The sequence below is a fragment of the Anastrepha obliqua genome, chromosome 5, assembly GCF_027943255.1.
Source record: "Anastrepha obliqua isolate idAnaObli1 chromosome 5, idAnaObli1_1.0, whole genome shotgun sequence".
Taxonomy (NCBI): Eukaryota; Metazoa; Arthropoda; class Insecta; order Diptera; family Tephritidae; genus Anastrepha; species Anastrepha obliqua.
The window spans coordinates 61,774,824-61,797,097 of NC_072896.1; the positions used below are offsets into that span (position 1 = coordinate 61,774,824).

Genomic DNA, 22,274 nt, shown 5'->3' on the forward strand with positions numbered 1-22,274 from the left:
GTCCGTCTACTCGGGCCGCGTTACGAGATAATTTCATCGACGAGTGGCAAACTAAGTGGGACAACTCGGCCAAAGGGCGTTGAACGCAAAGATGCATTTCCAACCTAAAGCTTTGGTTAAAGAGGTCAGTGTGGTGGAGAAGTGGACTTCTACCTGACCCAGTTTTTGAGTGGACATGGATGCTTCAAAGCATATCTATACAGGTTTAACCACGACGATAATCCTGCGACTACTGCGATGGAAACATTCTAGAGGACGTACATAGATTCTTCACATTCTCGCTTCTCCGTTCCTCTTTCGCCGCAAACATTCGTACAGCACATGCTGCGCTCGAAGGAACAGTGGAAGGCATGCGACTTAGTGGCCGAGACTATGAAAGAGATGAGGCGTCTGGAAAGACTGCGACACAGCAACGGCGACTAAGCGCCTTCCCTCCCCGCGAAGTAATGCTTGACGGTTGTCCCGCGGCGAGAGGTGATGAAGAGAAACCGGCCCAGCCTGGTTTCAGAAGGCCACCAGAGGGTAGGGCGCTACCACAACGGTTAAAGAAAAAAACCCCTGTCATTCATTTAATTGGAATTGGTTTAGGCTCATTTGTGAACTTTTGGCAGATTAGAGAGATTGCTATCTGGCTCTTAAAAATGTTTGAAGAAAATTTAAGAAATACCATTAAAAAGCATAGATCTATATATCAGTGTTCCTCTTGCAAGCCGGCGCAAAGTTGAAAGAGCCCGTGTTTTTGTCGATGTATGTATATGTAATTCGAGAACTCAAAACTTTCGATATTGGTGTGATTGGGGTCTTAACATGTACATTTTTATTATTAAAAGAATATTTCGCAACAGCTTCAAGATAGCATAATGATCCAAAAATGTATTTTGTATTATTGAATATGGCTATCATCTCTGTTTCCTTTTATTAATCATCTGATTGTTATGACAGTTTCAAAGCGCCCGTTTGGCCGTATAAGTTTTCAACGCTGAACAAAGCGAATACAGCAAACAAAGCCAGCCTGCATTGGGCCAGCGCTTTATAGCGAATCTAAAGGTGTATGTAGTCGGGCCTTTATGTTTTGTAGCTTTTAATTTTGATTCTGCTTAATTGACATTGTTTGCCTTGTTTGAAAAAAAATTCCAAAACAACTAGCATTTATTTGGGTGCTATATTTGTTTTTTACAAGATACACTGGAAATAAATACCCATGAAGTTATGCATACATAGTAATTTTGCAATATTAAATAGAAAACAGTGTATGAACATAAAATGAGACTTCGGCCACGGTGCGGCTCTTGGCTTCCTTTGTCTACACAACAACTTCGTTTGCGAAATCTTCTCAGAATAGAAGGTATCAATATTAAATGCGATGAAGCTGGTGCACTTATATATTATACACTCCACAAAAGTAAAGATGCGGATGCGTTTTATGTAAGTGAATATTTGCCCCATCGGCAAGAACAAAAATGGACAGAGATAGTCTGTTCGAACTTATTCAAATCAAATGACCGAAGCGTATGTGTCAAAGTATGGGCAAAGCTTATAACTGGCCTAGCGTCTACGGAGCATACTACCAAGGCCTCAGAATTGGAGCGCTTAAGGTATGCAGCTTGAAATTATTTTTTGCAGACTACTAAGAATTATTCTACTTCCCCAGTGCCTTGACTCACGAACTATCCAATGTCCACATAAACTGTTATAAACACATCAGTTATCAAGATAAATTGCTTTTTACTTGGGGCATTTATTTTTCTGGTCTAATCCCATTAAGTGAAAAGAGAGATATTAGATGCTTGGACAACTCACTTTTCTTCCACATAAACGGAGAATGGTTTACATCGGCAGAGCATGTTGTTCGGGACATTTCTTTGAAAGATAAATTAATCAAAACCCACAATGATTATTTCGAATTTTCAGAAATAAATGCTTTTCAAGAGGAAACTGAATGTATATTACCATCTCGAAGCATATCTAGCTACATTCATATTCCGGAAAGCCGAAATGCGATGAGCGTACGATACATGCAGTTGTACTTTAAAAGCTTTGATGTACGTAAAAGTTATAATTTGCAACAACTGCTAAAACTGCAAAGAGTACAACGAACACAATTGCAAAGGAGAAAAGATACCGAGGATCTTGCGATAGAAATACAACAACGAAGCTTATATTGCATAACAAAGGAGCAACTCTGCAATCCACAAACTACATCATTAAGCAGCTCATTCAGTCGTCATCAACAAAGAATTACCATGGGTCGCGTATTAAGTGAATTATTTTCAGAACAACATCAAAGTAATCCTCATTCACTTTTGCGTGCACAAAAATTACGAAAGCAATTAGAGACATTGCGTTTAAAGCATCAGCTACTTCAATCCGAGTGTAATACACATTCCTCACGCATTGCTCAACAAAGAAATCTGTTGACTTCTTTAATCGAAAGTCGTCAACAGCGTCAATGTTGGCTTCGATCTAAACGCCAACAACTGCATGCCGAAAAAAAAATGTTGAGTGAACAATATCAGGCAGAATCTTTTCTTGTACAAAAAAGGCGGGAAATAATGCGAGATATGGAACGGAGAATGTCTGCACTCTGTGTGGGACTGCGTGAAATCTATCCGATCGAGAAAAATTCAAGTGGTCTTAATACAATAAACAACGTTCCATTTCCGACTATGGATACATTTGTTAATGGTACAAAAAATGGAAATGCTACAATCAGTGCTAACAATATTTTACCAATAACTTTGAGTGTTTCACTCGGTTATATCGCCCATTTAGTACAGATGATTGCTCTTATTATCAACCGGCCTCTAAGGTAAATAATATGTACATATATGAAGATTTTTATTTCGCAATAGATATTGTACCTGTAAAAAATATATAGGATTTATATTGTCATTTTTAATTGTAAATTTAAAAAATACCATAAATAATTTATGTTTTTGTTAACTCACAAATTTGGCACGATGGCATGGTGCGGAGTCGTCTTGGAATTCACACTTATACTCATATATAGCCCAACACTTTAAGTTTGGTATATAACACATTTAAGTTGATAAATTAACTTTTAAGATAAAAACAATGTATTCCGTCATAGATTCTGTGCTCATATAATTAAGTCATCTGGAAAAAGAAGCCATTTTACAACTAAATTATTTATATTTTGATTAAATATATTCCTTGCGCTACTAATACTTTATTAGAAGCCCCTTATGCGGTATAAATTCCATACATTGTTCATCAAGGAGTGCTTCGGATCCTGGCATTGATCTTGAACCTCTCCACCTGGTTGATCCGCCATAAATAAGTCTTATTTGCCAGTATTTTTGCAGCTACTGCTTTCTTTCTGAGTCCCCGCGAAATCTCTATAGGCATAATCGAACCAAAAACTGATGAGGATGTAAAATAACCTCACACCCTCTATCTATCTATCTTGAGACTAGCGTAGTTTCCTGTAGTGATGGCCGTCTCCCGTAGGGTTTTCCCAAAAAACAACTTCCAATCGTCACTCCAAATAACACAGGTCTGCAAAAAAATGGGTTCGGAATGTTCTATAAAAGTGTAGTGTCATTTCCGAAGTAATTTTTTGCGTAGAATCCGAATCCGGGGTTTAAATTGCTCTATCACGTCAGGACTTTGAGATATCCTAACCTAAAAGTGCAAAAAACGCTGTTTTTGCCCATTTTTGAGCTTATGTAGCTACGAATATTTTGCTCTTCATAAAAAAGTAGACGTCGTATTTTAAATTATAAGTCTTCCTCTTTTAAATGCCGTTGAGTTTGCTCAAATATCTTAATTTTTCACTGAGATATCGCATTTTGAAGTCTCCATGTTTGCGACTATGTAATCGACCGTATCACGTCTCATGTTATCTCAATGGATTTTCGAATATCGAAAAATTCACAAACATGGAAACTTCAAAATGCGATATCTCAGTGAAAAATAAAGATATTTAAGCAAACTCAACGGCATTTAAAAGAGGAAGACTTATACTTTAAAATACTATGTTTACTTTTTTATGAAGAGCAAAATCTGCGTAGCTACATAACCTCAAAAATGGGCAAAAAAAGTGTTTTTTGCACTTTTAAGTTAGGATATCTCAAAATCCTGACGTGATAGAGCAATTTAAACCCCGGATTCGGACTCTACGCAAAAAATTACTTCCAAAATGACCCTACACATTCCTAGAACAAAACGTTGTTGACCTGTGTAATTAATTACCCAAATATAGGGTCTTTATTAAAATGTTGTTTGGCACATGCCGATGGTTTTATTTACAATATTGTTTATGTATTTATTTATATTAAATCTACAGTACAAATTAAGAATCTTAATCAAATCTGATTTAGGCAAAAAAAAAAAGCCTAGTTGGTGTGGATTTGACAATGTATCGAGCGACTTTCCTAAAGTCGCCATCGGACGCAACATAGAATATGTTTATAAATATCGCATAAATTACGTTTACGTTACGAGCTCGTTCAGCTTTCCTAATGTTTGCCTTGCGGTATGAGGTCTTCCGTTGTCGTGGTGAAACAAAACTTTGCGTCTATTCACTAAAGACGGTCGATTTTTTTTAAATGCCTCATTCAGGTTTGATAGCTGATGGGAATAATAATCAGCAGTTATCGTCTGGTTTGGTTCCAGAAGTTCATAATAAACAATACCGACCATATCCCACCAAATAGACAGGAGAATCTTCTTGGGGTGAAGGCCATATCTAGGGCTCGGTTCACCAGTAACGATACGGTTCAAAAAACTTTTATGTTCAAGCCGTTGCAGCAGCTGACAACATACATTCACTCTCTGCTGAAGGTTGACGACGGAAAGTCTATGCGGTACCCATTTCCCCAGCTTTGAAACCTTTCCCAACTGAACCAGGTGCCTGTGAACTGTTCCATGCGATGAATTTAACCTCTGAGCTATCATATCGACTGTCAAATTTGGCTCAGTTTCCACGAGTTCGAGGCAGTTACCACTTCGGAATTTTGAAAACCACTTTTGCGCAGTCCTTGCACTCACGGTATCCTCTCCGTGAACAGTGTTTATTTCTGCAGCAGCAGTTGTTGCATTTTTACCACTTATAAAAAAATACAAAATATACCTCTTATAAGCGTTCGAAGATTCCATTTTATTTTTTAACAACACGTGCTTCTATCCGGGATGAAAATCTCATGTTGGATGCACAATATATCAAAGAAAATATAAACAGTTCCGTTATATTCCGCGAATAATTTTGTGTATGCAAAAATCGTATAACAGTGAAATTATGGGTCAAATACGCACGAACTTATGGACTGACCTGATACATGCCCTGGACCTCTTGTTTTGATTGCGAGGCATCTATGATATGAGAGATTATAGGCACAATCTAAATTAAATTAATTTCATCGAATAAGATTACACCACTCCATTGTTCTGCAGACCAATTTCTGTGCGTTCGTGTGTATTTTAGTGATTTTTTGTGGGGGGAGTGGCTTTTTTGCGGGACGTCTGCCTAAAAGACCAACTTCCCAGGCATTCCCATGGCAGCCGGTTCTACGCTACCGGAATGACTCGGGTTTTTCTCGACCAAGGGCTACCGCCCCAGTAAACTAGCCCTGTCTAGTGTACCGTATCCCACCCCAATCTTTCATCACAGAACCAATCCCTTGCAGCGCGTTTGCTCCGAATACTTCTGTTTTTGTTGTTGTTGTTGTTGTTGTTGTAGCAGCATAAACAATCCCCATACTTACATACGGTGAATGCTGCTGGAGTGACAGTGCTTGGCCGGATATAAATCCGGGTCGTTTCGGTAACGTAGAACCGACTGTTGTGGAAACGAAGGGGCTGGCGTCGAACCCTGGACCAGAGGTATATTACTGCTGCATCTGCCATAAACGGCTCCACCCGAAATCCACCTCGGTTAGGTGCAATAAGTGCAACGGGTGGTGCCATCTTAAGATCTGTTCAGGCCTTAAGACTCATAGGGAGTGGTCCACAAGGTATGTGGCCACGTGTTGCTCCCGCCATCAGGCTGCTTCTGCGCCCATACCGTCTTCAGTTTCGGCACGTCAAACTGCCGCCACCAACAATACCTCAAAGGTAAGGAGCCCTCAGGCGCAACACAACTCCCCCAACGACCCACAACCCTCCTGCTCCTATCCCAGTGCGGGGACAAACCAGCAGCTCTTAGTCTCCCGCACCGTCTGCTCCGTGTGTCAGACCAGGGTCCCTCCGAACTTGACAACAGTCAAGTGTAATTCTTCCAATGGCTGGTGCCACTTTCGGAGGTGCTCTGGCCTGTGCACCGCAACCGCTCCACGTGGCGCGGCCGCCCACCAGGCCGCAACAACAACAGCGGAATGCACAGTAGGCCCAACGTAGGTAATCCTACGCGTCTCTCACACCCCGTGTTGCAAAAGCCTTACCTAGAAGCTTTGAGCTTCTACAATACAACTGCAACGGACTCACGAGTAAGGTCGACGAGATAGTTGACTTTATGAGCCGACATAGTATCCCAATAGCTGCGGTCCAAGGAACCAAGCTGCACGCTAGGTCCTCTCTGATCATCAGGGATGGCTTTAAGGTGCACAGTCATGATCGCGGAGCGAGACAATGGTGGTGGCCTAGCGTTTATAGTCCACTACACAGTGCAGTATCGTCTCATTGATGAAGGGATCGACCGCAGGGACAGCACCTTAGAATGTCAAGGCATAGCTGTCCGGACAGGCGATTCCGAGCTCGAAATTTTTAATGTTTATATACCCGCTGTCACCTGCTGCCCGGCAGGATATCACCCTGATATAGGTGCGCTCATCAGAGGTGAAAAGCGATTGGTAGTAGGTGACTTCAATGCGCATCACGATCTTTTGCATTCAAACGATCGTAGGGGACAACTACTGACAGAGCAAATAGATGATTCGACATTCAGCACTGTGAACGACGAAGCCCCCACCGGGGTAGTGGGCAATTGTAGCAGCTCGCCTGACATAACAATTGCTAGCGCTGGTCTGATAAATAGCATAACCTGGCGACCTATGCTATCGCTTGCATCAGACCACTTGCCCATTATCATCTCGATTGAGAGACCTGCCGCCTTCGTTTCCCCGAATCACCGATCCTATCATTTTAACAAAGCTAATTGGGCCGGCTTCGCGGAATTCTCCGAGGACACTTTCGCCGCTCCTCCCATCCCCACTGATGTACGCGCAGGCGAACGAGCATTCCGCAAGGTGCTCACAGCTGCTGCGGCTCGCTTCAAATCTGCTGGAAGGCTCAAGGAGATCCGTCCCAATTTCCCAGATGAAGCAGCCGGGGGCCTGCCTTTAGATGAGCCAGACGAAGATGACCGGTGATATACTCTACACTGATGGGCTTCTATTACTGCTACAACAACCACAAGAAAATCCAGGATTGTCCATTCCTCGTTGTTCTTTGGAATATTCATGCGAAAAACGCCATCACACCGTATTTTGCATAAAAATTTGGGTCTTAAGGCTTATAAAGTCCAATTAACACAAGAACTCAAGCCGGTCGATCATCAACAACGTCGTGTCTTTGCTGATTGGGTCGTTGAAATACATGAAAATGCATCGGAATTCTATCGAAAAATCATCTTGAGTGATGAGGCTCATTTCCACCTCGATAGCTCCGTCAACAAGCAAAATTGTCGGATCTGGGGCTCAGAAAATCCAAGAGTTATGGTTGAAAAGCCTCTCTATCTTCAACGTGTGACTGTTTGGTGCGGATTATGGTCCGGCGGAGTCATTGGACCTTACTTTTTCGAAAATGAAGCTGAAGCAACAGTTACGGTGAATGGATTGCGCTATCGAGAGATGATTAACGATTTTTTATGGCCGGAATCGGATGGTATTGATCTGGACAACGTTTATTTTCAACAAGACGGCGCTACGTGCCACACAGGCAATGAAACCATTAATCTTTTATCAAAATAACACATCTTATTGGAAAACCCTTTATTATACGGACGAATGTCAAAGATGACAAAAAAAGGTACCGTCTAGGAATTATTCACTACTGACCTCTAGGTGGCACTTTTAAAGGACTTTATAACGACATTCTATATTGATTACACAAAAACGGAATTAAGTATTAAATAAATTTTAATATTAGAACTAAAAACTGTTTCCATAATAGGTTATCAGGCTTTTGAGAATGACTAATTTTGCGAGACTTGCATCTGATAAATTTCGACGATTAGACGTATTAGCGCCTTGGCTGCGAATGAAAAGAATCCATGGTAATGGTGTGTTATGCTTCGGAAATAATGTTTGTTGGCGCGTACACCCTTTTTGGGTATTTGGTCGAGCTCCTCCTCCCATTTGTGGTGTGCGCAGGCCCCGACGAGAGGAGGGGAATCGGGTACTTTTTCTCCCGGGGCCCGGAGTTTTCAGAGGGGCCCGGACTCGAGATTATACGTATTTATATGAATTAGACATAATTGGAAAGGGCCGGCATTGCAATTTTCCCCCGGGGCCCGGATATGCTCTCTACGGCCCTGGGTGTGCGTCTTGATGTTGTTCTACAAATGGAGGGACCTACAGTTTCAAGCCGACTCCGAACGGCAGATATTTTATGAGGAGCTTTTTCATGGCAGAAATACACTCGAGGTTTGCCATTGCCTGCCGAGGGGCGACCGCTATTAGAAAAATATTTTTCTTTATTTTGGTGTTTCACCGAGATTCGAACCGACGTTCTCTCTGTGAATTCCGAATGGTAATCACGCACCAACCCATTCGGCTACGGCCGAATCAAAGATTTACTTAGGGAAAAATGTGTATAAATTGTAGAAAAATTACTGACTAAACATTTCTCACAAAACTTTAAAATGTTTTAGTTTTTTTACAGTGAATTTCTTAATATGTTGCTTTCATTTCTTTGTGTACGGATATTTTTTCTGGAAAGTGCATAATTAAAAGAATACCTTTCGGTCTTCGAAATGTACCTGCCACGTTCCCATGTGTAATAGACCGCTTCAAAACCGCAGTGCCAAAAACTTCTAGCGTACTTACATGATATACATAATTATCTGTTCGACCACTTTCACAGATCATCTTAAGGATTCTTTTTTTATATACTTAAAACTAAGATACTCTACGAGGCATGCATGGAAAGCACCCAGTGGTGAAATCAGTCCTCAATGTTTAGCATATGAGATCTATTGTTGATTTCCTCCTCGATATTTCGATGCTTGAGTTAGCTGCGGTGCCCCAGGGTTAAATACCATATGTCCATACTGGTTTTAGGTCAACTGAGTACAGAGAGAGCTTATTTTCGAGGGAAACATGGGAATTGCGACTTAACAGCCAATAAAAACTTTGGAGTTTGATTCCTAGTGCCTTGCGTTTAGTAAAAATATGAGTATGATTGTGTTTTTAAGTATTTCGCTTGAGTTTAAAGGTGACTTGAACAGATTTTGTCTCATTTGATTTTATTTTCCAGTCTTTGAGCCATTAAGTTATTTCATCAAGTCCTTTTTGTAGTTCAAGTTAATGTAGGGGGATTGTATATATGCGTCACGAAAGATATTCCTTCTTCTGGGAGTTGCTTAAGTACTTGATGATGAGATTATATCCGGGGGCTTTCTTGGTTTTAAGTTATTTTATCGCTTCTTTCCGTTCCTTTTTTTTCAAAATTTTTTTATTGATGGGTCCATCTTGGTCATTTTCTTACAACGTATGGAATTAAAGTCAATCCTGATAAAACAAATGCTATAACTTTACTAAAAGAACCTCGTAATATCAAGGAACTTATTTGGTTTATCCAAACTTGTTCTTGGTATCGCCATTCCATACATCATTTTGCTGAAACTGTAAACTCACTTACAGATCTTACGAAAAGAAGATAATATACCTTTCACAATTAAAACTGAGTGCGCTTACGCACTAGGAACTGTTTTACTCCAGTGGGAGAAAGTAAAGGAGAATCTTATTGAATACGAAAGCCGTTTATTAACATCGGCTGAATGTAATTATTCAACAAAAGAACGAGAAAATCTTGCTATAGAGCAGTACAACTTTGAAAATTGATTACACCCCAGGTAAAAGTAATTCCATAGCTGATACGCAATCGCGTCCAGCGTGTGCGTCAGAAGATCACAAAACATTCACTTGCATATGTACTTTCCAAACAGAACTGCCACGTAAAAAACCAAATGAACTACGAACTGAACAGCTTAAAAAATAATAATTAGGTTAGGTTAGCCAGGTTTCTTGTCGAAGACCCCTAACTAAGTTGCTTAAGCCACTTAGATATTTCTAAGAGGGCAACTAGTCCCTCCAGTGAGATATTTTGCAAATTTCCCCGGTCTTCAAAGAAATAATTGTTAATATATTGTATTTGGAACGACTTCTTTGGAGTGCAGGACATGTACCGAGGAGGTGTTGTACCGACTCAATTTCTTCTTCACCTTCACAGAAGTTATTGTGAGGTATACCCATTCTACCAATAGTGCAGCAACCGGTATAACACCTGTGAGGACGCTGGGAGTTGATCTGTTGAATCCAAGCAGACATTTTTTCTATTGAAGATTTAGTTTTGGCCAGAGCTCCTTGGAGACCCTGTAGTTAGTAGTCAGAGACCACTTTCTATTGGATCCCACGATTACCCTCAAGTTAATCGCAGTATACAGTTCGTTTAGAGGAATGCCTATGTCCTCTACCATTTGCTGAAGGTCAAACTCAAAGCATTTACTTGCACACTCACCCGCTCTCTTATTTCCCTCCACCGGCCGGGGACCCAAAAAAGTGTGGTGTTGTGTTGTAGGATAAGCAAGAGGGCCCTCCTGCATTATTTAACACATCTTGAGTTGACGCACGCTTAGGCCAGTGCCTTGATCGCTGCTTGACTATCAACCAAAATAGTAAGGTTTTTGCTGCCTTGTCTATAGTATAGATCTGACCTTGGAACACGCTACACCCGTTTGGGAGTCTAAAGAACCAATTTAAGGATAATTGTTCCGAGTAAACTAAACGGTCCAGTGTCATTGTCCATCTTTGAACCGTCAGTATAAATATGGTGGGCACTATCATCTGATTTCACTCTGGCCTGTCAATCCTTTCAGTCGGGTATTCGTATTTTATGGTATAGTCTTTGTTAAGATTTCTCTTGGGAACCAGATAGTCTGTTTTTGATGTGTCTTGCAAGTGTTGCACAGATAGTAGAACTGATGCATGATCGTGCGTGTTTTCTTCTAGCACGCTTGCTGCTTTAATCCTGGAAGCAGAATTGACCGCTATCCCTTTAACATATATATCAATGGGTGGAATATGTGGGATCACTTCCAGCTCCGCCTGAAGCGGGATTGTGTCTGCACCGCTTCTCAAAATGGGTCTGATGATCTTATTATACGCTCTGGTTTATATACGGTTTCAGGCCCCATTTTTACCAAATGCTTACAGATAAAGAGGCCGTTACAAGCTTTCTTCAACCTTTCCTCGGTATTCCTTTTCCAAGAAAGCTTTGAGTTCAGAATTATACCAAGATACTTGGTTTCGTTCGATTTGGTTAGTGTTACTCCATCTATGGACGGTAACTGAAAACTCGGTATCTTATATATTCTAGTGACCAAAACTAGTTCGACCTTGGCTGGGTAAACTCTTAGACCGAAACTTCGTCCGCATAAGCAATGTTGATCTTTTTCTTGCTGTTTCCAAGACATTCGGTTCTACGTTACCGAAACGACCCGGATTTATATCCGGCCAAGGACTGTCACTCCAACAGCATTTCCCGTATGTAAGTATGGGGAATGTTTATGCTGCTACAACAACAACAACATCTTTTCTTGCTCATGTTAATAAGCAATTCGTTTAAGACTAGGTTCCACAGTAACGGCAAATTTATTAGCCTACAATCTTCCCCTATTTGCCAGTATTTCTGCCTGGAAGGCTCTGCAAGTATTGGGGAGACGCACAGCTTTTTCAATTCTAAGTCTATGCGAATATATACCAGCTCCACCGCTACAATCCATTTTTGAACCATCTGTGTAGACAATAGTGTCGAAGTTGTTTAGTAAAAGTCCCTTACTCCATTCTTCCTGGACTGGCATGACCATGAGTTATTTCCCTTCAGCGACCCGCAAGATGATAAAGAGGAGATAAAATGGAAGGAAAACAAAGGTGTTCGTCGATTCGACCAATGGCAATCATCTAAGGTTAAATATCATTTGTTTAAAACCCATATTGTAATACTTCAATTATTTAGGTAGGGAACAAACCTATTCAAAAATATGTCCATATTAAAGTTTTCTTAAACCGATTTCTTTGGGTACCAATATTGAATTTGAATGAATTTGACTTCTCAAAACGCTTGTATTGTAACGCGTAAAAATTGGATTTTACTATAAAAACTCGCGAGGTCAACTAAATACGTTTCCATTACCATTCAGTCATCGGAAGACCTGTCAAATTCATCTCAAGTGAGACAGTTATCGTAGACCTTTTTTTCGAGGGCCTTTAATCACAAGACTGGAATTAAAACAATTTGTCGAGTAAATTACTTCTTCGCTCTCTTGTGTTGCAAATGGTATTAAATAAATAAATATTGATTTTACACTTAAGATAGTTTTCTGTATCATAAAAAATATTTCACCTGGAGTCAAAGAAGTTTGAAGCCATGCATTTAATTTAAAACAAATTGTTTTGTAGTTTGTACTGCTACAGTTCCAAAGACACCCGAACAGTTTATATGTATGTATTGTGCATACGTTTTTGCATACACATGTATGTATGTATTTTTATATGGGATTTCATTTTAAGATAACATTACTTTGTTCCTTTCATTCCATATTTATTGTTATATTTATATATATTCGTTTATTTTATATATTGTAGAAATGCAATTTTTCATCAGGGTTCACGTTCCCGTATAATTGATATCGTAAAGGAGATTCCGTATACTTGTTCGGAGTAAGTATATCTGTATGCAGTATATTAATACTTTGTAGTGTCATTTTTAATATTTAATTTTCCTTCTTTTTTATTTTCAGGTTTCCACTTTACAGTCGTTCTAGTATACCATCTAAGTCGGTAAAGTATGCAATATTTCTTCTTAATCAAAATATTGCTCAGCTTTGCTACGATATAACGGGACTGCGCTGTGATATGCGTTCAACACTAGAGAATATCCATCATATATTTACTTATTTATCTGAAATTCAAAGTTCTGATGAAAACAAACAAAACGAGCATAACAAACCCTTTGAACTGAAGTACAACAGTTATAAAAATGCTGGTAACGGGTGTGTAAATATAGACAATAATTTGATGTCGAGATCACTCTCATCGGTTGATATACATCACATGCCAGTTCCTTTGGCGACTGCTATGCCAGAGAATTCCCTGTTGCAGCTGCCGAATGGTATGCCATTTTCAATTGAAGCCGGATGTATTTGTAAGCAACGGTTAGTATGCAAACCTTTTTTATTATACTGATTTATAAACTAGCTAATGTCAATCAGGCCTGATCTGTATTCCGATTCAAAAGCAAAATCAACGTATTTTCTTCCCAAGGCAAATGAACAGGTAGTAGCTGTTAGTCTCTAAATTGCAAAGATTAGCATCTTTGTTTCTAGATTTGGACCCATGACATTATGCCATTATTTATTCCTTTTTTGACCAAGTTTTTCAGGATTGAAATGCAAATATATGTCACAAATCTCCCGAACTAGGCGATGCACCCTCATGGAGAAAATAATACATTTTTGTGTGGTAGGTAGGTAGGTAGGGTGGTTGTCGTAAGACACACTTAGACCTTCGGCAGGTCCATTGTGATACCACTGGAGCTTATCCTTACTCTACGTGTTCCTTTTTAAACCATCCGGTTGCTTTAATAAACGAGCAGAGCTTCGTTAGTTTTAGATGGGCTATGCCCGCTACATTGGTTAGAAATGCTGTATCGAGAGTGCGCACCCTTCTCATAGCTAGGCTTTCACACTCACATAAAAGGTGTCTGACTGTTTCCTCTTCTTCTGTATTAAGACAGCTTCTACAGAAATCGAAGTAAGGGAGTCCTAACCTTCTAGCGTGGCTGCCTATTAAACAATGACCAGTTAAAACACCTATCATTTTTCTTATGTAAATGTGAAGCTTCACCTTTACAAAACCGTATCTCAGTTGCCCATCGCATTTCGCTAATGGTTCGATTGAGTTCTCTGTGGGGAGCAGGAGAGCCTGCATGGTGGCGCGCTTCTGCTCTTTCGATTCTTCCGCGCTATTATTGTTGGTGAGAGTTTTGACATACCTCCATTCCTGCGTTGGGATGTCCGGATTGCAGACCCGAATGAGCTTCATAATCTCTTCCGGGTCTTCGACGGTTGAAGGTAACCAAACCCTTGCTCGCGGCCTGGACGGAATATCCTTCCTGTCCACGACCACTAGCTTGGCATTTGGGTACACTTCGCCGACTTTGGAGATGGCCTCTTTATACAGTTGAACCGATCTCTCATCGTCGCATGCTATAATTTTTATCTGGCCTTGGTGCCAGCCTAAGTCTTCGCACGCAGGCGGGGGGCCGGGGTTCTCCAGAATAACCTTCAGTGCCACTTTCGTTAGCTCGGCCTCGATCCATTTCCACTGGGCCTTGGGGATCATACCTTCCGGGTGGTTCTCGTCCAGGACTCCTATGTGCCTTTTTGCGTTTGGCTTATTATCCTCCAAGGACCGCTGTCGTTTTGGAGCCGATTGTATTGGTTTGAAGTCGGGGTTGAAATCAGGAATGATCGCTTTCGCTCTATCAATCGCCTCTTTCAACTCTTGTGACATTTCTCCTTCCTTTGGGTGAGTTTCGTGCACCCTCCTTAGGAGCCTAGCTGCGTTTCTGCGATCCTGGCAGCTCGCTTTCGCTGGGTCTACCACCCTCACAAGCGGACCCCAAGCCTGACAGATTCTCGGCACGGGTCGCATCACACCTTAATCCAGCCCTTCACCCCCGACCACGTTAAAGGTACTTTGAGTAGTGCTGTACTATTGAGGAGTATCGAACCCTACCCATAGTACCCTTAACTTAGCTAAGTACCTCCTGAAAATAGGAAAACTGTGGTACTTATTACCGGCTGGCACCCTCGAGGAGGGTTCAGTGGAGGATTTTCGCCAGAGTGTGTGGTTACAGAGTCACATATTGCAAGAGTAGACATATTTGCTCATACACATACTTGCAAAGACTGTAGTCTGCAAGGGTTTACAAAAGTAACGGCACTTATTAGGCATATTTTGTTCTGCTCTATTAGCATTATTATGAATGTTACTTACCCATCACGTACATATTATCCACCTCTTATTTTTCAGTCTGTCAGTATGCAATTCAGAAAACACTAGATTTAAAGTAGTTTCCGCAGGCAATAGTTGCTATATGTTTTTATCTCTGAAAGCACATTACTTTGCAAAGACTTTTTTTTTTCTTTTATATCTAAGTAATATAATCTGTGTATAAAAAATAAAAACAATTAATTAAAATATTATATACAGTGGCTCACATGTGTATTTTAATACATGTGCAAACGTGTTATATTTTTTAAAGTACCCCGTTCTTTTTATCGCAAGATATAAAATAGTTATTTTTCAGCTGAAGATAGTTCTTTATACTTTATCATTTTCGGTATAGGTACACAGTACCACAAATATAAATGATTTGAACGATATGTTGTTTTAACAGCTTGAGAACTTAGCTGATGTTTAGTTGGTTTGAAAACAATATTTCAGTCCGCATGGCTCGATAGCGCTCGCCATTCACTATAGGAAGGTGGTAATATACTCCAAATGAATGCCGTTCAATGCCTGTCTATATACTGTCTTGTCCAGTAGCTGTGTCGGGTCCTCGATCTTGTCAGTGTAGTTAAAGGTATGCCTCCTGATTCGAGTGGGAGGGGGCTCAGCCTCCAGCAAATGCTTGCAGAGGTAGTAAACTCAGCAGGAATAGCTTGTTGTAAGGGAGATATCAGGAGGTATCTCATGACAGTACGCTGACGGGTTTGAAGCTTAGTTGGTCAATTGCTTTAAATGTCGCCTGCAATATTTCTTTGTCCGTGTCCTAGCCGCTATCGGCTAGCGATTTGGAGACTTTGTTGTGGTTTTATACCTTAATGGTAAGTGCTGTTGTTGCGCTGAGAAGGGGAGTAAACTATCAAAGATGATACCCAATATTTTCGTATTGCTTACGGTCGGTATTATTGTTTCGGCGACTTCCTCAAATTTATTGGGCATACAGTTTACCAAATTGGTACTCTCTTCAACAATAATCTCTCCCATAACATCTTTCGATACCTCTTTGCTTGTAATTTGAGTCCCATGATTGGGATCATTGTCTTGTTGAAAGCAGTATTCCATTGATAACCCCAGCATCCTAACGGCTTGCTTTAAATTTTGTTTTAAAACGTCTAAATAAGCAAACTTATTCATTATTGAATCCATAAACTGCAATTTTTCCACGCCACCAGCTGCCATATATCCCCACACCATTACCCCACAACCTCACAAATCTGTGCGTCTCCCTAAAATCAGCAGTGTCTTCCAGGCGGAAGTACTGACAATTTGGGGAAGCTTGTAGTAGGTTCGCAGATTTCTCTTTTAAGGGCAATATCGCTATTCTTTCGGATAGCCAACTTGCAATCTGGGCACTAGACGCGGCTATAACAACCTCTAAAGTGATGGAGCAAAGTAGGAATAGCCTCACCACCTTGACTGAAAACCATAAAGTAACCTTAATTTGGGTCCCGGGACACCGGAACATAGAAGGTAACGAAAAAGCTGATGAACTGGCAAGAGGGGGATCCAATATTTGGCTGAAAACCGGTTTTGCACAATCTTCGCTTCAAAGTAATTCACCACAGTAAATCGAGCTGTCTAAGAAAAACTAATCGCTTAACAGGTTACTTTTGCTTTCTCTGCATGTCTCCGCACATAATTCTTTTGAGAACCAATAAACTAAAAGCCTATTAATATAAATAAAAATAATAATTTTCCCTACTAAAAAATCGTCCTAACAACACAAAAAGCGAATCCGCAAACGGTGAGCGTACACTTTTGACATTCGCCTTACTACGTACATATCGAAAATAAGTATTATTATAATGAGTGGCGACGCTCTGCGGTGTTAATTTTGTATAGCTAGCATAACTACTACGATAGCAAATAAAGAAGATGATGAATTTGATTTTGTGATGAGCTATCGTTAAAAAATTGGAACGAATAAACAAATTTGTAGTAAAGTTTGGTTATTTTATTCGGTATGTTTTCTTTTTCTCTCCCAGTAGACAACGGAAAATTCAATATACTAATTAAATGTTTACTTTTTCTTTTTTACTTTTAGAACTAGCCGTTCCGTTGGTTCATACTCAGACTCTGAAGAGGACTTTAAAGACATCCACAGGCATGGCTATTCCAACTCTGATTCAAACATTACGATGCAGCTTAATGACATTTGAGAAGCATTTACATAAACGTGTATATACCTACATACGTATGTATGTGCATATGGTGGCGCATAATAACCGTTATACTGCAATTGGTGAGAATAGAATATCGGCCACGAATCATCATAATATTATAATCGTTTAGAAGAGATTGTTCCTCAGCAGGAAATAAGTTAAATTTCGTATGCTTTTGCGCCATTGTGTGTAAGCTTCTGTGCGAATATTTAATTTTCAACAGACTACGGAAAAATTCAAATTTTTTCTTTGGGCAAATAAATCAATATTCAAAAAACATCGAAAAGTAAGATTTGCATTCTTGTAAAAAAATTCGTGGTTAGGGATAATCTTATTCGAAACAGTAAAACATATAAATGAAACAAGTTAACAAAAGTATTCACAAATGAAACCTCAATGTTAATTATGCGCTACCCATGTACATGCAAATAACTTGGATGTGTTTTACATACAACACTCGGTTAGACGATATCTTATACTCGTACATAGAGTAATATTTATCTGCTGAAGCTGAAAAACATTGCCTTTTCTACAAATTACGTATCAACTTTTACCACAATTAAAGCCCTACAGCGATTCTTCGCATTAAGGGTACTGTCGTTTGGTCCAGGCGAACTTCTGCTGCTTGTGGTATTTGAAATCTCTTTTTGCGTTTTGGTTGATTGCATGTCATGGAAATGGGTCTGCCTATTGTGTCAGAAGATACGAGTAACAGTTGTGAGCAAGGCAGAATACTTGTGGTAGCATGCGATACAATTTTTTCAAACCCGTTAGTTATAATCATATAAGGTGGGCATCAGGAAAAAAAATATAGTGGAGTCAGTATCTGCATCAAATGTATGAAATGTCGGTGTCAAAAGACCCACAATTTTAAATATCAACATTTAATAAAAAACCGTTAACAAGATTTGCAATGTGTGTTTGAAATTCCGTAGAGCTACGCGGGTGAATCATTGATTAAGATATTACTTATTTAAGGTTCACAATTACTAAACTTTTGGCAAGCGGGCATATGGATGTGGTCGGCCGGGTGAAAATAAACAAAAAAATAAAAACATATTTGTTTCATAGAGCCGTTCTTTTCACTTGTACTGGCATCCCATTTCCACTCAAATATGTTGTTTGTCTCTTTTTTGCAAACTAAGAAGTAAGAAAAATGGGAGATATGCAAATAAAGAATAAAAAGAAGTATATCAAGTATACAGAGTAAAAATAAAGAATAAACGACGTACAGTACTATAACTCCTTATAAAAAGTGGGCGAAAATAGGGGGAAAAATTTAGTTTGATAAAAGTGTGTTTCTTAGTGGACTAGAGTACGCTGAAGTCCAAAATCAAATTTGTTTTTACACAGATTTCATATTTTCGATGAAACTAAGTCTAAAATGAGGATTAAACATTTTTCTTTCCGAAGCATTCCAATAATATTTTTTTTTGTAGCGAAGCAAGTGCCGTACCGGGTGCACAGAAAAATAACACGATTCGATAAAACTGCTCGAATGGAGCTAAAAAAACAAACAAGAAAAAAAAAACAAGTCCCACTCTTGTTTCAAAGTAAATTTTTAACTTCGCGGCTTTACTACTTATTTTGTATTATTTTTTTATGAATTGTGTGATTCCATATGTGGAGATTTATATGAATTAAGTATTTACCTACTATGAAAGGACAAAAAGGAATAGTAGAAAATGTCGAAAACGTATGCTTTTGCGCCCACTTGACACACAGCAGCTAAAACAATCACCATTCTCTGTGATTGTGGCGCACTTAGGAGACATATATACACACATATGTATATGGGTGCATACATATGTAAAGGGCCATTCAAAATACGTGCCTAGATGCAGTTTTAAAATAAAAGTTGTAAAATTTAAAATTCTTTCAAATTTCTTTATTTTTATTCATTTAAATGTCCACCATGAGCGTATGGTAAAATCCGTCAACAGTCGATTCATGAATGCCTAATTGTTGAGAACGATGAGTTATCGATGTCGAAGGTTTTCAGCAATACTGCGCTACAGCAGCAATATTCTCGACAGAAGCCCTGTTTTTGGTCTGCCAATCCTCTTGTTATCCTCGACATAACAAGTTTTTTGAAAATTTTTACCTACCATTTTGGTTGTTTGGCTGAGCTCCTCCTCCTATTTGTGGCGTGCGTCTAGATGTTGTTCCACAAATGGATGGACTTACAGTTTTAAGCCGATTGTGAACGGCAGATATTTTTTATGAGGAGCTTTTTCATGGCAGAAATACACTCTTAGTTTTGCCACTGCCTGCCGAGGAGCGGGCATTTTAGTGTTTCACGGAGATTCGAACCTACGTACTCCGAATAGTAGTCACGCACCAAACCATTGGGGTACAGCGGCCTATTTTTGAAAACGACTGTAAATGTAACTTAAGTATGAAATTATAATGAGACACATGTTACAATAACGCTTATAACTACTGCTACCATAATTTTTTGCAGCCTCTGTAAATGTCATTTACGGATTTCCTCCAAATGTTTATTATACGCAGCCAATTGCGCAATTAAATTAGCTATTCTTTCTCCTTGTATTTTTTTCATATCGTTAATAATAATTAAAGAAACCAAAAACACCGAAATATTCAACCAAAATAATTTCTATGAAGAAAAACCTCTCAAAGTAGTATTGACAGCTGATTGTCTGCCATATTTGAACGGGTAGATTAATTTGGTGGACTTATAGGTGATTAATGCATACGGCCGCCGTAGCCGAACGTTCACAGACAGAACGTTAGTTCGAATCTCGGTGAAACACCAAAATTAAGAAAAACATTTTTCTAATAGCGGTCGCCCCTCGGCAGGCAATGGCAAAAGTGTATTTCTGCCATGAAAAAGCTCCTCATAAAAAAAAATGTGCCGTTCGGAGTCGGCTTGAAACTGTAGGTCTCTCCATTTGTGGAACAACATCAAGACGCATACCACAAATAGGAGGAGGAGCTCGGCCAAACACCCAAAAAGGGTGTACGCGCCAATTATATATATATATATATAGGGTTATTCAATAGGTGCGCTTCAACTTTTTTCCGATAGGGAGGGCGAACGACGCAATATGTTTTATTTTTCGCTTGTCATTTGTAAACTTCATTAGTATACATTTCATCATGGAACGCTACACACTTGAGCAACGATTGCAAATCGTGCAAATTTTTTATGAAAATAATCGGAAACTAGCTGTTTCGACCGGTTGGGTCCAGAGAGAGAGGGGTGTTAGATGAGTGGGTTTGATGGGGCATGTGAAAAGGTGGTTAGTGTTGTTGTTGTCGTGCGGGGTCCCTTCACATGCTGGACATATGTTTAGTATGTCGGGGTCGATTTTGGATAAGTAGGACTTCAACCTGCTACAATATCCAGAACGTAATTGTGCCAAGGTTGCGCGGGACTCTCGGGGAAGTTGGAGCTCTTCTTTTGCGATTAGTGGTGGTTGTACTCCGATAACAGCATTCGGGGGTCGGGAGCTTAACAAGGCGGTGAGGGTCTCCCGATGAATGCCGTTTATGGCCTGTCTATACACTGTCCGATCCAGTAACTTTCTGTCTGTTTTGTCTTGGATCTCGTCCGCGTAGTTGAGGAAATGCCTCCTGACGTGCCTGGGAGGTGGCTCAGCCTCATGCAGGTGTCTAAATGGGTGAGACCTGCGGTAACACCCTAGCAGAAACTGCTTACTGAGCAGTTTGTTATGCTCCTTAACAAGCTGCATAAGAGCCTAATCGTGTAGGTGTTATATCGGTGACATCATAACACATCCTGTCGCGGTCCTTAATGCTGTGTTTTGGCAGGTCTGAAGCTTCGTCCACTGCGAATCACTGGTTCCATGCGGCCTATTGCCTTGAAAGTCGACAGCAACATTTCCTTGTCTCTGCCCCAAGTGCTGCCGGCAAGCGACTTGAGACCTTGTTGCGATTCTGTATTTAAGTTGGAATAGGGGTTGTATGCGCTGAAAAGGAGAGCAAGCTGTCAAAAGTAACTCCCAATATTTTGGGGTTGTTAATCGTCGGAATTGTTGTGTCATCGACTTTTACCTTAACTTGTAGCTTGATCTCCTTTGTCCAGGTGGTGAAAAGGGTCACCGTGGATTTAGTGGGGGAGAGTTGTACGTTCCTCGCAGTGAAGAAGCGAGATAGGCACGCGGGGTAGTCGTTTACCTTGGAGCATAGGCCATCAATGTCATTGTCCGACGCCATTATCGTGCAGTCGTCGACGTATGAGACCAGGGAGACTCCCTCTGGTGGCTGGGGGAGTTTCGAGATATAGAAGTTGAAAAGCAAGGGTGAAAGGACACCACCCTGCGGAACACCTTGCTTTATTTTCCTCTGTTTAGAGGTTTGGTCTCGAAATATCACCGACGAATGACGACTACTCAGGTAGTTCGTGGTCCACCTCTTCAGCACTGGCGGGTGTGTCGACTGTAAAATGTTTATAGTAGCGTGGTATGGCTGACTGTTTCAAAAGCTTTTTTAGATCCAACGCTACTAGGAAAGTACTTTCGCAGGACGGTTTTGGTTGAGCCTGTGGGTTATCTGAGTGTTACTGACGGTGAGTGCTGTGCACTCTTCGAAAGCCATGCTGATGTGAGGCTGGGGTGAGATGTTTCGTGTAGAGTTGGAGTAGAAGGGCTTCAAGAGTCTTCACTACTGGGGAAAGGAGAGTCATTGGAGGCTAAGACTCCCCTTGGTGGGCGGGTTTCCCAGGTTTCAGTAGTGGGACCACTCTACCTTCTTTCCTCTTGTCAGGTATAATGAGAGTGGCATAGACATATTGAAGACCCTTGTGAGGTACTCTACTCCCAATGGACCCAGTTTTTTCAGCACCAGCATGCCAGATTTATTTCCAGATTTGACA

General features: G+C 40.3%; 1 protein-coding gene across 1 annotated transcript; it reads left to right on the forward strand.

Annotated features, from left to right (window-relative positions):
• The first annotated feature begins 1,061 nt into the window (after positions 1 to 1,061).
• Positions 1,062 to 17,703, forward strand: LOC129247863 (UV radiation resistance-associated gene protein). Its single transcript, XM_054887221.1, has 5 exons — positions 1,062 to 1,595; positions 1,652 to 2,809; positions 12,825 to 12,899; positions 12,980 to 13,393; positions 17,296 to 17,703. Exons 1-5 carry the CDS (start codon positions 1,264 to 1,266, stop codon positions 17,408 to 17,410), a joined length of 2,094 nt encoding a protein of 697 aa, XP_054743196.1. The 5' UTR covers positions 1,062 to 1,263; the 3' UTR covers positions 17,411 to 17,703.
• Positions 17,704 to 22,274: the final 4,571 nt, after the last annotated feature.